The sequence below is a fragment of the Mustela erminea genome, chromosome 12 (assembly GCF_009829155.1).
Source record: "Mustela erminea isolate mMusErm1 chromosome 12, mMusErm1.Pri, whole genome shotgun sequence".
In the NCBI taxonomy this organism is placed as follows: domain Eukaryota; kingdom Metazoa; phylum Chordata; class Mammalia; order Carnivora; family Mustelidae; genus Mustela; species Mustela erminea.
This window is the reverse complement of record NC_045625.1, coordinates 1,399,972-1,415,428: the sequence shown is the minus strand read 5'-3', so window position 1 is coordinate 1,415,428 and position 15,457 is coordinate 1,399,972. Positions and strand designations below refer to the sequence as shown.

Genomic DNA, 15,457 nt, shown 5'->3' with positions numbered 1-15,457 from the left:
CCGCGTCCGTGTGCTGGGCTAGCGCGGTGCGACCTTTCCCTGCCCCCTCTCCTTCCCAGGTCGTCGGCTGCCTGTGGGGGTCTCATCAAGTCGGAATTGGCTCCCTGACCCGCCGTGCGAGCCCCCCTCCCCGCAGAGGGAAGCCCACATGTGTCCGCTCAGTCATGCTTGGTCTCATGGGAGGCACCGGGGCTTTGGGGAGACCCCTCTGGCTGACTGCAGAGCCCTTTCCTGAGTACAGACTCTCCCCCCCTATCTCAAGTAGATCTGGAGCGATCTCTACCCCGCCCCCCACCCTCCCAGCCCGTCCGATGACAAGCCGGGTTTGGGGCAAGGCCAGAAACCCATTCATCAGAGCTGCTGGGGAGCCCTTCTGCCCTCTCTGTCCCCTGCTGCCCCCGGCCCTGAATTCTGGCTGCCCGGTACTGTGGGAAGGGGAGGTGCTCAGCCGAATCTCTGTGTCTTCTGGAAATCAGCTTTGCCGGGTGCTGCTTTGAGCCTGGGCTCTGAGATGTGTCCCAGCCCATGCGGGGCTGGCACGGGCTCCCAGGGCAGGCTGGCCCCCGAGGACGACCTGCCCTGAGGAGGGACCGCACGCCGGACTGCAGAGCTTGTCCGCGTGGGGCCCAAGGCCTGGTGGCCTCGCTGCATGTGGCTGGATTGGCTCCTGTGCTGACGCGAAATGTTTGCCGGGCACCTGCTGTCCATCGGGAACGGTGCTCAGAAGGGGTTAAGGAGTTGGGTTTTGTCCAGGGAAGAGACAGGCTCATCCACAGACGCTTAGAAAACAATGGCAGATCCAGCAAGAAGGATGCGCTTTGTATGGGAAGACTGAGGGGAGTGGGTCCTGGATCACAGCCTGGGCTGGGGATCCCCGAGGGCCTCCTGGAGGAGGCGTCCTAGGCTCCAATTCTGGCTGGGCTGAGGGGACAGCTGGTTGAAGTAGAATCAGCGTGGTCAGGGGCGAAACAAGGTTGGAGCATAGAGTGAGTGGTGATTTCCTTACACTGTGCTCGAAGCCGCATCATAAGCTCTCTGACCCTCACTACTCACTTTGCTCCTTACCAGCGGGTAGGGAAGGTGTCGGTGTGTGAGCTCTGCCCCTTGACCCGCACACCCCCGCTGCAGGCGCTGGGGGTGCCTGGGGTGGGCCGAGAGCTCCCGGGGCTCCCGGTCATGGGAGGGGCGGCGTGAGTCCCCAGCATTCGCTAAAGGGTGGAGACGTGGGGCTGTGGTCACCGTAGGTCCTAGAAGCAGGGCAGGCAGGGCATGAGGGGAGGCTGTCCATGCTGCCCGGTCTAAACACAGAGAAGCCCTGGGAGGCAGGTGCGCCACCCCATGCTGCGGACCAGAAGATGGAGACCCAGTGGGAGGGGCTCGCGCCAGTCCTGACCCAGCTGTCCCCTGGGAGGCCCCCTGGGCCGCATCCCCGCGCAGACCTGGCTGGACCCTCCCTTCGGTGCGCCTGACCTGCTTCCCTCCCGCGCAGCGAGCATGACCTCGGGGAGGACATCTACGACTGCGTCCCGTGTGAGGACGAGGGGGACGACATCTACGAGGACATTATCAAGGTGGAGGTGCGGCAGCCCATGGTAAGCGCCCCTCACCCGCAGCAGGGCCCCGCTCTGGGAGCCCTGGGTCTCCAGGGGGCGGGGGGCTCTCCAGGGCAGAGGGAGCTCCTGAGGCCGCACCCCAGCCCTTCCCGGCCCCCATGGGCTTCCTCCCTGTCCTCGGGCCAAGGCCTCCCTCTACGGGGCGTTCCGAGGAGCCAGGTGGACCCTGCTATCTGGGGATTCTCCGGCGTGTGTGCTGGATCCCAAGTCCCTCCTGCCCGGGGGGTCTGAAAATAGCTGCTCAGCGGCCCGGAGCGAGCATTGCTTCACTCCTTTGTGCGGAAGCAAGGAGACGGCCATTGGCGCAGTTAGCCAGCTGTGCGTCTTCCATGCGGCGAGGATATTTATTTCTGAGCCGACGTTGGCTAATCATCTCTCGGACACCAGTTTGCTGCCGGGCGGGCTTATTGCTGGCAGCTGCTGCGCGGAGGGTAGGGCCCCGTCGAGCTGGGATGGCGAGGTTGGGGCCCTGGGCGAGAGGGGAGGGGGGGACAGGCCTTGACCCCCCGCCCCCAGGCTCCTGGGCGATGGTCCACACGCTGCTTGCCGACTGTGGAGGCTTGTGATGCTGTTGGCTCTCCCTGAGGAAATGGGAGGAGTTTCTCAAGAAGCAAATTGCAGTGTTTTCCCTCGGTGCGGGAGTATCCAGCGGGGGGCGGAGAGACAAAGCTGAGGCGACAGCTCCCCAGCGAGGCCTTCCGGAGAGGCCCGTCCCTCCCTGGTGGCACCTGCCCTCCACCAGCATCACACCAGGAGAGGCACAGGGAAACGTGACAGTGGGGTTCACAGCCCCCTAACTCTGCTCTTCGGAGCGGAAAGGGTTTCTCGTCATGCTCCTGAAGGGTCTGAGGGGTCCCTGCCATTCCCAGGGTTCTCTCTGTGACCCCAGGTCTGCCCAGGGCCAATGCTGCCCTTCCCCCAGGCAGCCTCGTAGTGGGGCAGCCGTGCCCCTGAGCCGGTCCAGGGGGCCAGTTACAGGGCTGGAAGGCCAAGCCGTTGCCCCACAGACGGAGATCCTCTGCTCTGCCCAGAGAGCCCCCCTCTGTGACTGCCCTGCAGAGACCCTGGCCCTGGGGGTGGGGGGCCCTGTCCCCAGAGCCTGCTGCTGTCCCTGGTCCTGAAGCCCCTGGAGCACGCAGGACCCCGGCTGTTCGCAGGACCTGTGGGGGCTGCGGGGAGACAGGCTGGCATCCCTCCCGCCCAGCTCCGCCCCGTGTCCCGACCGCGCTCCGTGCTGCTGCTCACGCTGTCCTGGCCGTCTGGCGGGGTGGGCCTCTGCCTCCTGCCCGTCCTCCGAGATAATGCAGGGGGCTTTTACTTCTTCCCTGGTCATGTCCGGAGCATTCTGAACAGGCTAGGCAGAAGGTAGACAGAGACCTTTGCAAAGGACGATAAAGCCGGAGGACAGCAGGTGCCGCTCTCAGAGCCCACACGCGAAGAAGGGCCAGGCACCGTCCCTCCCCACGCAGCCAGGCTGTTGCTCGGGCTGGTGGGCAGAGGGCTGTGACGGGATCCTGGGGCTGTGGGGGAAAGGCGGGCGGGTGCTCCGGAGCACAGCCCGGGTGACGAGCTGACGCTGCTAACTGGTTCTGTCTGTGATTGCTCCCCCCACGCTTTCAGATCAGATACATGCAGGTAAGCGGCAGAGGGAGGGAGGCCCGGTCACTTCTGCCAGCGCGTCTTCCTCCGCCTCCCAGAGAGGTCTCGGATCTCTTGGGAAAAGCCTGGGACCCTGTCCTCAGTGAGATGCTGTCAGACCCATGTTTTTACACTTGGCTTTAGGGGGATCGTGGGCCCCCAACACCCCCTGAAGCCCTGAGGGCAGCAGAGTAGTGCCCAGAGCACTGGGGCGTGGGAAGGAGCCCTGGGGAGCCTCCAGCCTGATCTGGGCCCCCCTGGGTGATGGGCCCCATTCGGCATGTTTCTTTGGAGCCCTCGGGCACAGCAAACTCCTGGGGCCTTTCTTAGGGGAGGAGGATGGGGTTAGGGCAGATAGCTATCCGCGTGGCGTGGCGTGTGGCCCAGCCTCACTTAGGGACCCACTTAGTTCACTCAGCCCAAAGGACACAAGGAGAGGGTCTGGAAATCCAGAGCGCCTCTAACAGTGGCCCCGCTGGCAGCTTCTTGCCCCATCCCCATGGCCACACAGGTTCCTGGCCAATCCTGCCTCTGGCCACGTTTCCCCCAGAGATGGCGGGCAGGCCCTGTCACAGAAGTGTGTCCCTGGTGACCCCTGCCATTGAATTGGCCCCTCAGGACCCAAGGTGGGGGCCAGAGGACCCTGGGAAAGCCCAGCCCTGCAGTAACAGGTTGGCTCTGAGTAAGCAGACACGGGTCCCCGGGGAGCGGGTCAGAGCCTTTCCCTGAGCACATAGTAGGTGCTTTAAGTATGCCACACCTGTTGTCTATGCTGGAGGGGCTGACTCCTGAGGGCCCCACGCTGGTCTGGTACAATTCAGAGCAGGGCAGCGGGAGCGCGGATTCTAGAAGGTTCCGTGTCATTCTCCAAGCTGTCACTAGTTCATGCCACTCATGCTAGTTCATGTCGCTCAGGTTCATGCCACACACGCACCCCCCGTGCCTCAGTCTCCTCATCTGCAGAAACGGGGAGGGAGGGTTTGGGCCCCTTCCGTCTCCTATCTCGGCCCCCCGGGTCACTCCCGGTGACGCACGGCCAGGCCTGGCTCATGCCTTGTGTCCTTCCTGTAGAAAATGGGCATGTCTGAGGATGACAAGAGGAACTGCTGCTTGCTGGAGATTCAGGAGACCGAGGCCAAGTACTACCGGACCCTGGAGGACATCGAGAAGGTGGGTGTGGCCCCGCCCCTCCCGGTGCCACTGGTCCCTGGGGCACGGCTGTCACCAGGCACCCCCTGCCCTCTGCTGCTCACACAGGCCGTGGGCTCCGGCTGGCCAGTGTCCTCGTGGGCTGTGTCCCTTGGCCCCAGTCCCACGTCCCAGCCCTTGGACCTCAGCTTGGCCTGGGACTGTCCTGAGCTTGTCCCTGCAGCTCCTTCCTGCCGAGCTGGGCCTCGTCACGACTTCCGCTCCTGACTGCGCCGGGCTAAGCTCCTGTTGTATACTCTGTCCTGCAGGCTGGGCGCTAGGTTAAGCGCTTTGTGTATACCTTCTCCCCTAAGGCATTCTCTGCCCTTAGCTTCCCACTCTGTAAATTGGTGGCTGTGAGCGTCCTGCCACTGGGACACACGCCCCATGACGTCAGCCTGTGGAGCCTCCACGGCAGACCCTGTGCTCCCCTGAGTGACCGGTCGGTCCTCTCTCCCTGCTGGCCTCCTGAGCGCCTCGAGGACCCCGGAGGGGCCTTCTCCTGCCCCACCCCCTCTGGCTTCCCATCGACACCGGCTCAGGGACATTTCCTTGGTGCCGACTGCTGGTGCTTCCTGGCTGAAAATCCGTCATTGTCTTTAAGGTGGAATCTCCCTGGCTCTTCTTGCTTGAAGTGTAGGGCCACGTGCAGCCATGACTGTGGAGCTTCTTGCCGGGGGCCTAGGGTCCCCTTGGCCCCCGGTCCTGCCCAGGCCTCAGAATGACATTTCCCCGGCTCCTGCCTCAGCCAGCCCCGGGTGCCTGCCCCGCCACTGGCCTTTCTGCAAACATACCAGCCCCCTCCCCGCCGCTTGCTTTCCACCCGCCTGTCCCTGGGGAGTCCCCTCCTCCGCCAGTCCCAGCCCCCACGTCACAGGCGAGAACACCGAGTCACTGGCCGCACGCAGCGGCCGCCCACCTGCTGTTCCAGCGTGACCAAGGAGAGTGTGAGGGGCCAACGTCCTGTGGGGAGAGGGTGGCAGGTCCTGGCCGGCCAGGCCTCTGGGGCACGAGTTGACTGTTTGCCACGCGCATGTCTCCTTGGAGGCCAGGCCTGAAGGACTCTGGAGGGACCCCTCCCTGCCACGGTGGGGCTTCTGGGGTCGGCGGCACCTCTTTGGATGGCAGGTTTAGGGCCGCGCTCAGGGATCTGAGTGCCGGGCGAGAAGTGAGGCCCTGCTGGGCTCACCTCTCTGGCCTCAGTTTCCTGAAACGTCTCAAACAGTTGTATCGGCACCAGCCCGGGTGGCAGTGGGTTGACGTCCAGCCCGTGGGATACGACGGGGCTTTGCCGGTGCGGTGGGTGTGGGCGCTTGGCTCCGTGGTCCCAGCCCTGCGCTCTCCCGTGCCGTTCTTAACCCGCAGCAAGAAGCCCGCGTCTCCCTAGAGAGCAGGGGTCCGCCAGTGGCACTGAGCCCCGGGGGTGCTCTGGGCCTGCCTTACCGCCCCACGGAGAACCCCTGCCCCTGCGTCTTGGGGAGGTCGTCAGAGCCTCTCTCCCCTACTGGCAACTGTGGCCTCGAAGGGGGCTGGTACCCTCCAAGAGGGCTGACGGTGGGGGCTTTCCTGTTCCAGAACTACATGACGCCCCTGAGGCAGGTGCTGAGCCCGGCAGACGTGACCGCCATCTTCATCAACCTGGAGGTAAGGGCTCCAGGCGGCAGGCTCCCCGTGACTGTCCCCGTGGTCCTGGGGAGGGGCGTCCCTGCCGGGGACCTGGTTGGCTGGTGCTCCGGGATGCTGTTCGGACTGACAGAGAGGAAGGGAGTAGCCACCCTTCCCTCTGAGGGTTTTGGCCTCAGGAGACAGGAGGTTTCTGGAAGCTTCTCCAGCCTGCTGTCTGTGCTGGGGAGTGTCACTCAGATGCAGGTGCCCTGGAAGGGGTTTGAGCTTTTTGTCGGCAGCTGGAGAGTGACGGGTCCCCTCTGGCCCTCTGAGGAGAGCACTTCACCCCTTGGCACACGTGCACACGGACGCGGGAAGGTGATGCCCCGTGAGGAGGCTCACCCTGATGCGGCCAGCAGAGCGGGGAGGGGTCGGCGGAAGGCTCCAGAAGCTACACGCGGGTGGGCTTCCTCCAGGAGTGCCCAGCGGGTGTGGCGGCTCCTACCGACCTCCCGTGGCCCCTTGCGAGCTCGAGGGGCTGGTGCTGGTCTCCCAGGGGAGGCTGAGCCGGACTCGGGGGCTCTAGTGCTCTGTGTCCCCTACACGGAGTCTGTGCTGTCCCGTGTGTTCACCAGCACAAATGGCCATGGGCAGAGTGGGAGCCGGACTGGGGGCTGTGGGGAGCCAGACTGGGGGCTGTGGGAGCCCTGGAGGGCTGCCTGCCGGTTGTCCAGCCGCTCTGAAATGGGGACAAACGTGTCCCCATGGAGAGAGTCTGCCCTGGAGCCCCAGACCAGGGCAGAGCGCCCCATGCAGCTGCACCCAGCAGGAGGGTGACAAGGCTGCTGTCTGTGTCCGGACAGGCCGTGCAGGTCCCTTCATGTGCCCGGCATAAAGTGGGATGAGACCCTGGTGTTTGCGCGGGGACACGTGCCGGCGCCGGCCCCTCCCACGCGTGTCTGTAATTGCACCAGGAGGGAGCGACTCGGGAGCGCGTGGCTTTCCCGGCCTGGTGCACCCGTTCACGCACGGTTGCTGGTTCTTCCCAGGACCTGATCAAGGTACATCACAGCTTCCTGCGGGCCATTGACGTGTCCATGATGGCGGGGGGCAGCACGCTGGCCAAGGTCTTCCTCGATTTCAAGGAAAGGTGAGTGGCAGGCCCACCTTGCCTGCCCCTCCCCGTCTGCGGGGCCACAGGTCCTGCGCTAGGGGCGGGGCAGAGCTGGCCGGTTGGGGTTTTCTCAGGTGCAAGTCTCGTGGTGACGTTCCCAAGGCCCGTGGCTGTGGCCCTGCAAACCCGCGTCCTCACTTGTAGACCGAGAGAGCTGCCCACCTGCCATCACAGCCTGGAGGAATGTCCCCCGGAGGCCTCCTGAGGGCTCCACCAGCTCCCTCTGCCTCTGCCTGGGGATCTTCTCCCCAGCACGGGGCACCTGACCCCAGGCATCCGGCACCTGGGCGTCACCCCTCCGGCTCCAGCCCCGGGTGGCCGCCGCTTGAAGGCAGAAGCCAAACCTGTCCCCGCAGGGCTGAGTACGGTGCTTCTGGGGGTCTGGGCTCCTGGGCTCGAGGTCACTTCCCTGCTTCCTTGCCTGCGTATGTCACGGGACCTTGATTTCCTAGGGATGAGGATGGCATCTGTGCCATGTGGTGTTGCGAGGGTCATGTCTGTGCCGCAGACGTGGCTATGTGTCCACTGAGGGCTTCGATGGCTGGGCAGGCAGGGGCCCAGGCCAGGTGGATGGGCTGGGGGGCTCTCAGTGGCAGCTGGAGGCACAGCTGCTCAGCTGCCCTGACATAACCCAGCCCCAGTCCCCAGTGTGGGGAGACGGCACTCCTGGCTCCAAGGAGGGCAGTCCTGGGTCCTTCCATAGTGCCCCGGTGTCCTCCACGTCTCTGTGGCATCGGGCAAATGTCCGCGAAGCCTGAGGGGACATACACCTGCGTGTCAGGCGGCCTCTCTCCTCCCCATGGCGTCCAGCTGGTCCGGCCGCGTCCAGACGCGCAGACGCCGCCGGGCTGCCTACGGCCAGAGGTCTGCCCGCAGGAGTCGCGCCCCTGATCGCGGCTCCGCCGACTGCCCGGGCCCCTTGACAAGCGTTGTCAACGGAGGGTGACCACTCATTAGAAGCCAACGCGGGATCCTTTTTAAAGAAGAAAGACGTTGCTGTCAGAGGCCTCCATGAAGCTATTTGGTTGTTTGCTTTAAGGCTCTCTGTGTGTAACCCCGACGGACGGAGGGGTATAGAGCCACCTTCGGTGCTCCAACATGTCCTGTGGGAGCCTAGTGGGCGAGGACTGGGGTTCTGGAATCCAGAAGAAGGCGCCGGAAGGTTCTATCTTGTGCCCGGCTGCTCACCAAAGCCAGCTGGGGGCTCGTTAAGAATGCCGGTGCTGGCTCCGCTCTGCGGGGTCTGGGGGGAGGCCCCGCGGCGGCCGGTTGGGAGCCTGGTCCACCTTGTCGTCAGTGGGGGGACCGTCAGGTGACCGTCGGCTCCGCTCACGCGCGTCCAGGCCAGGCAGCCCGTCCCCGGGCTGGATTCCAGATGCCTTCTCCTGCGAGCGCCTGCCTGAGGGGCTTCTCCTGCATATGCCGTGACCAGGCAAGGACCCCTGAGCCCACTTTCTGGGGGCCATGGGCTGGGTCCCCGGCAGGTGTGAGGGAGCAGGCAGTGCCGGAGCACAGGGGGCAGATGTGAGTCCGCTGGCGGCCCCAGGGGCAGGGGGCAGGCCGGCTCTCTTCCCCGCCCCCTGCCACAGCAATGTTTTCCTCCCACCTGGCTGCAAGCCCGTGGGGGGGGTCAACTCAGGCTGGAGCCGTCAGACGCGCCTCGCCCCGGAGGCAGGCCCACTGCACCTGTCTCCTCTGCCCAGAGCGGGGGGAGGCCACGGACCACGCAGGGCTGCCTCTTAGGCCTGTGGACCTGCCCCCGGGGCAGCAGTGAGGGGTTGGGTGGCCGGGGGACAGACGGACAACCTGCCCTTCCCTGGGATCCTCCACGTGCCGGGCCCGCCCTTAACAAGGCCACCAGCCTCTGCGCACAGCTTTGGGCCTCCCCTGGCTCTTGGGCTTTGCTCCAGTGGGGAGGACTGTCATTTCTACCCGGCAGGCCTCGGGGGCCGGGCTTAAGTCGGGGCCCATTTGGGGAGGGGCCTGGCTGCGTCCTGTTGGAGTTCCCATGCCCTGTCCCTGTAGTCTGTCCCCACATCCGTCTTTTCTGCCCCTTTGCCTCCTAATCTCTGAGTCTACGGTCCTGAGGCTCATGTATACACCGAGCCCACAAGCATTTATAGAGCGCCTGTTGTGTGCGGAACAGAACAGCCTCAGCTCTCACCGGGCAGGGAGGGACAATGAGAATCAAGTTCACGGACAGAGGAAGCGGGAGGACGGGAGTGGGGAGAGGAGTGGGGCGCTGAGGGCCAGGCTGAGAGACAAGGAACCGCGAGGTGCGGGGAGCAGAAGCCGCCGCGAGGGCCCCGCGGTGAGGCCGGAGCAGGAACTGGCGGAGACCAGAGGCGCAGACGCGGAAGTGGCCAAGAGGAGGTTATCCAAGGTGTGACCCGAGGCTTCTGTAGGAGACGGGAAGGCCAAGGTAGGGACTTAGATTTTTCTTTATGAGGGTAGGAGGAAGCCACTGAGGAATTCTCAGGACAGGACCCGGCAGCTCATCGCAGATCAAGGGCAGTAGCATCCAAGTGTGGTATGACCAGAACCGAGTGGCAGAAGATAATCACCTCCCTCTTTTTGGAGCTAATACTTCCATTAATGCAGTCAGTATAGCCCTTGTTCTCAGACAAAGCAGATGTTCCTCTTAGCCATGGCCTGAGGGGACAAGCCCTCACGGAGGGAAGGTTTGCATTTTGCAGATGTGAATGTAACAGAGAGCCACGTGGTTTTCATCTGTGGCTGGGGTTGGCCAAGCTGGGTCGGTGGGTCAGGTCAAAGGACTACCCAGGGGACCCTCCACAGCCACTTTGTGGCCCAGCGGGAAGGTGGGATGTAGCTCTTAGGTGGAACTCCCTGGAGCCTTGCACAAGTGCTTCCAAGAAGAGCAGGCGTCAGGATAAGACGGAAGGCAAGTCCCCACCCGCCCAGGTCCCAGGAGCCTTGAGAGGAAGGCTTTGCCACAGCCCGGCGCTCTGTGCTGTGTGCTCTCGGCCGCGGAGGGCGGGTGACACGGACGCTGGTTGTCTTTCGCCCACGGGCCAGGGTGTCAGGGAAGCTGGGTGACCCCGTCAGCGCTTGCCGGGGAGAGCCCCCGTGTCCAAGCTCCTCGAGCCCCGTGAGGCCCTCTGCCCCGGGGGGCTCTGGCCCCCTCCTTCCAGGCCTTGCCCGGATGCGGAAGTCGGGGATTGGAGCAGCGGCGGCGACTCGGCCGGGGTCCCGGCTCCGTCCCGTGTCTGGTGCGTACCCGGGAGCGCCTCCTGTGTCCGGGACCCGCTCTGGCCCGGTCCGTTGGCACCGTGGGAGTTTGGAGTTCGTGACAAGGAGCAGGGGATCCAGTCAGGAGACGGGCGGGTCTCCCCCGCCGCCCCGCACACTCACGTCTGCCCCCGGAGTGGGATCCGAGTTGCGTGTTCAGGAAGTTTCACGACACCGTCATGCGGACACACAGCAGGGTCGGGTCACTCGCCGGTGCACGAGTGAGGGGCCCGGAGGCTGACACCGTGCGTTCAGAGGACGGAACAAGATGCCGGTGCGCCGAGCCGGCGGGGCCGGGGGTGCAGGAACGCGGGCCATACAGCGCTCGCTCTGAGACCTCGAACCGTGAACGAAGCCCCGTGCATGTGTGTGTTGCTTTAATTCCAAAAGCTGGGTAATTTTTCTCAACAGCACAAGATGCTGTGCTTAGACTTGAGGCCCGCGAGTCTCACTACGTTAGCTGCTTCCCTGTGTGGCCCGCGGCAGGGCCCGGAGCGTGTGCTGTGGATGGCGGTGAGACGCCTGACGGTCCCGACAGAAATGGCCCCTCTCAGTTCTGGGGCCAAAATACACGTGTGGGCAGGGTGGCGCGTCCTCTGGAGCTCTAGGGAAGGAGGGTTCGTGCCTCTGCCAGCTGCTGGTGGCCCCCGGTGTCCCTTGTCCTGTGCCCCCGCCCAGCCCTCATGCAGCCCGTCTCCATCTCAGGCCACCCACGGGGTTGGCGGAGGTGAACGAGAGCTCAGTACTGGGGTGGCCCGGGTCTCCAGCATGTGGGGACCAGAAGACTGGTCTGGGGGACCCGTGGATGCACATAGGGGTCTGGCCTTGATGCTCCCTTGCTGGGAGCGACCTTAGAAGTCATGTCACGTCTCAGAGCCTCAGGGACACTGTTGAGTAAGTTTTGGGAGGCCGGGCTGAGCTGGGGTGCGAGTGTGCGCCCTGGTCCCACCTCCTTCTGCTCTCTTCCCCGCTGGGCCCCCCTGCTTGCCGGGAACCACCATGGCTGCACTGCCCGTGGTCAGGCAGGTGGGGTGTGGCCGTAGCCACTCAGCCACGTGTCGGGCCCCTGAGCCCGCCAGGCCTCCAGGCTGGATGCCGGGATATGGGGACAGATGGACCCGTCTGCGGAGCTCAGAGCCGCGTGGAGAGGGGGACGGCCCGCTGCTGCCTCTGACTCGACTTAGCACAGGCCTGTGCCCAGAGGCCCCCAACCCATCTCCTTGCTTTTCTGTCTCTCTTCGCTAGACCCAGGGACACAGTTGGGAGGGGAAAGGCTGCAGGGCTAGAAACGATGGGGCAGGGTTTTGAGGGCTGAGTAGAAGTGTGCTCGCCGGAGAAGGTTGCAAGTACAGTGTGGGGCTCCGGGGTGCGCTGTGAGGACAGCGGGGGGCCACTCCATCCACCGTCTTCGCCACAGACCTGGGGCCGAGATGAGCCAGGGTGTGCTGACGTGGAGGGGGGCCCCTGAGGCTGCCTGGGCCGGCTCCAGCGCCGCGGGCCCCGTGCTTAGGAGAAGCCGCACAGACTTCCCTCCATGGGCGCAGCAGGGCCGTCGCCAGGTCTGCTCATTCAGAGCAACTGACGGGAACCCTGGAGTCTCCAGCCTCCCAGATGCTCCCAGACACGATGAGATTTAATCAGCTTTTATACTCCGATTTCAGTTGAATAACAGGCTCGTTTAAGCGGAAACCGGGGCTCAGGTTCTCATGCAAAGCGTGCCTGGCTGGAGTGTGGCAGGGTGCGGCCGTGGCACCTTCTGCTTGACCGCGGAAGGGAAGGTGGGCTTCGGTGTGAGGCCCGGGGCCGGGGCCGCCCCCCGCTGGAGTCCTGGAATCTCAACCTCTCGATGCCGGGGAGCCTCATGGCACACAGGTCCAGTGTGGCCCGGATGTGGGCGGGAGCCGGGAGGGGCTCCACCACAAGCCGTCTGCGCCCACCTTGGGGCCGCTCTGAAGTCACGGGCTCGCTGGGTTGGAAACACGCTCCGAGTTTGCCCCCCAGGAGGCAGTGTCCACAGCAGACAGAGAAGCGGCCTGAGCCCATCTGGACTCGTCCCAGAGACCGTCCCCAGCTCCCAGAGCCAGGCCGGGAGTGGCCTCTGGATGTTTTCTCTCCCACCGCCTCCCTGGCAGGGGTGTCACCGGAGGCCTTGGACGGGGCCCAGCCTCCCGAAGAAGCTGCATTGGCAGCCAGGCCCTCGCCTGTTATCAGCGGGTGACTCTCAGCAAGGTCACCGGGGCCTCAGTTTCCCCACCTGAAGAATGGTGCTGACGGCCCCTCCCTTTATAAATGGGTGAAGAGCTCAGGATGGTGTGTGTGACACACCGGGCACGAGCCGCTCCCAGAGGCGCTAGCTGTGGCCGTCGTGCTTGTTGTCACCGCGTGGTCCTCCCGGGCCGACTCTAGTCGTGCGACAGGATCGTCCCAGCCGGAGTGTCAGGCCAGTGACCCAAGGCCTGGAGAGTGCTGGGCTCCTGGTGCCAAGGGCTCGGTCTGTGAAGTCTGCAGGGGGGTCAGCCATGGTGTCCGAGGGTGTCGGGGGCAGGAGAGAGTGGCCTGAGGCTGCTCCCTGCACCCCGGGCCTGCGCGGCCTTGTCCAACCCCCGCCGTGCAGCGTTCGGGGCTGACGTCACCATGTCCCGAGAGAAGAGGTCCTGGGACTCGGGCGGAGAGCGTCGGTGTCACATGGAAGCCACAGGGACTGACCCCCGGGTCCCCACACCCTGAAATGTCAGCCCGGGGACCACCACCCCAGGCAGGCGCAGAGCCAGGATGCGCCTCAGTGCTCAGAGCCTGCCGGCAGGAGTCGGAACCTTCCAGGGGTCCCCCAGCTCTGGGGAGGCAGGGGCTTCTCTCCTGGCCGGCTTCGGCCTTCCCAGGGGCAGCATGGGGTGGCGGTGAGGAGCCCATCCCAAACCCAGTCCTGAGGGGGACCTCCTTGGGTGCGGGGGAGCCCCTCGTTCCCAGCGTCTCGGCAGCTCTTCTGCCTGGCACTGTTTCGGGAGCAGAGAGGGCAGCTACGTGGAAAGAGCAGAGCCACGAAGCGGGTTGATGTGAGGAGCCGTCACGGGGGACACCCGTTCGCCGCACACGTGCCGCGTCCTCCGCGGGGGCCTCCGCGTGGCCCGCAGCCGCAGCGGCTCGTTAAGCTGCGCCCGTGCGCTCGCTCGCTGTTCCAGGCTGCTGATCTACGGGGACTACTGCAGCCACATGGAGCACGCGCAGAACACGCTGAACCAGCTCCTCGCCGGCCGGGAGGACGTCCGGCAGAAGGTCGAGGTGAGGGCGTCCCGGCTGCTGCCCCGCTCACCGCCCCTGCCTCGCCCATGGCTGGGGCAGCGACGGGACAGTCTCTGGAGATGCTTTTCTCGGGGGTTTTTCTCCCTGTGCACTTGTGGCGGGGACGCAGGTGCAGGTCACCGTCCCAGGCCCGAGTTCCCTGCGTGCAGCCGAGGCAGACCCCTGGGGCCAGATCCAGTGCAGCAAGAGGCAATGACTGACCCCCGAGCCCGGCCAATGCAGACCCCTGGGGACCGCAGGAGACGGATGTTTGCTGGGAGCCCAGGAACCTCCCTCCCAACACTGTCCCCACCCCAGGCTCAGGGCCAATCTCTGACGCTTGTCCAAGCGCCCATGTGGGCCCCTCTCCGGGACCCCTCTCCTCATCCCCCTTGCCGGGGGCAGCTGAGCTGCTCCCCAAGGCGGCAATGCCTGTGTCCCGTCCAGCCGGTCAACCTTTCCAGGGTGAATCTTGGTGCAGGGACCCTTTGCTCTCGCAATGCTGGGGGACATGTGCCCTGGAGACGCGTGATGCCTGTGTGTCTGGGAAGTCACTGCAGAGTCCTTGGTTCCTGGGGGTGGCCCTGCCTCGTGTGAGAGGGCTTCCTTGAGGATGCCGAGGCTGGCCGGGGCTGGCTCTGAATCCGAGAGCCCTCAGGTGCCCGCTGCAGACACCTGGGCTACAGAGTGGCCGTGGGACCCTGCCCGCCCTCGGGGGAGCCCGTCCATGTGTGTGCACCTGCTTTGGGAAGGGCCTGCAGGACACGCTTCCCGTTTGGGGAGCTGGGCCAGGGAGGGACCGGACACCTGGGCCCCAGGTCAGGGCTGAGGTCCGCCCCTGCCCACCGCCTCCGCTGCGGGACGGGAGCGTTGGGGTCCAGCAGCCCGGGCCGGCGTCTTCATCCCCTGCTGCTCTCCTGTTGCCAGGAATGCACGCTGAAGGTCCAGGACGGGAAGTTTAAGCTTCAAGACCTGCTGGTGGTCCCCATGCAGAGGGTCCTCAAATACCACCTCCTCCTGAAGGTGAGGCCGTGCGCGAGCTCCGGGGCCGCCTGCCGCGGCGGGGACGGGCCGTCTTGGGCCGGCGTGAGAGAGGAGTCAGCACATCCGTCCTCACGGCCTGGGTGGCATCTGTCAGGACGGGGCTTCACCGGAAACGGACAAAGGGAAATTGGGATGGAAATCCGTGAGCGAGCCGAAAACTTGAGACAGAAACGTGTCCCCAGATCAGGAGTGAGAGTGGCCTGGTGGGGGTCACTTCACCTAGTTCTGAGCCTCCTGGTAGCCACGGTGGAAACGGCCAGACAGGCCTGGGGGAGCGACAGTCGTGTCTGCCGTGGGTTCATCCGCCACCGTTAGCCCAGAGCCTGGCTTCATGCTGCTTTAAAGGGCTCCCCGTTCCCCAGCAGGTCTGGGGACACCCCCTCGCGAAGCAGTGTGTCCCCTGGGTGAGGGCTTGCTGTCTGTGCTGGGTTGGGCTGCTGAACTGGAATCCGGGGCCGGTGGGTGAGGACGTGACCCTGAGGGCCTGGCTCTGAGCCACACCCTGTGCCTGGAAGGTGGGGGGGTCAAGGACGGAGGGCAGCGTGTCTGCGTCACGTCCTGGACATCTCTCTCGCCCCTGCAGGAACTTCTGAGCCATTCCGCCGATCGGCCCGAGAGGCAGCAGCTCAAAGAAGCGCTGGAAGCCATGCAGGTGGGTAAACTG

General features: G+C 65.0%; 1 protein-coding gene across 8 annotated transcripts in view; it reads left to right on the top strand.

The window, feature by feature from the left end:
• The window catches only part of VAV2 (vav guanine nucleotide exchange factor 2), a 152,009-nt gene that overhangs the window by 107,631 nt on the left and 28,921 nt on the right, over nt 1-15,457 (top strand). For 4 of the 8 annotated variants that reach the window (XM_032307820.1, XM_032307824.1, XM_032307817.1 and 1 more), the window contains 8 exons: nt 1,490-1,592; nt 3,234-3,248; nt 4,323-4,421; nt 6,015-6,083; nt 7,094-7,194; nt 13,650-13,749; nt 14,677-14,772; nt 15,377-15,445. In XM_032307820.1, the coding sequence (XP_032163711.1) occupies nt 1,490-1,592; nt 3,234-3,248; nt 4,323-4,421; nt 6,015-6,083; nt 7,094-7,194; nt 13,650-13,749; nt 14,677-14,772; nt 15,377-15,445 (652 nt within the window). The remainder of the gene's footprint in view (nt 1-1,489; nt 1,593-3,233; nt 3,249-4,322; nt 4,422-6,014; nt 6,084-7,093; nt 7,195-13,649; nt 13,750-14,676; nt 14,773-15,376; nt 15,446-15,457) is intronic. The other 4 variants (XM_032307821.1, XM_032307823.1, XM_032307822.1 and 1 more) reach the window with 1 other exon arrangement.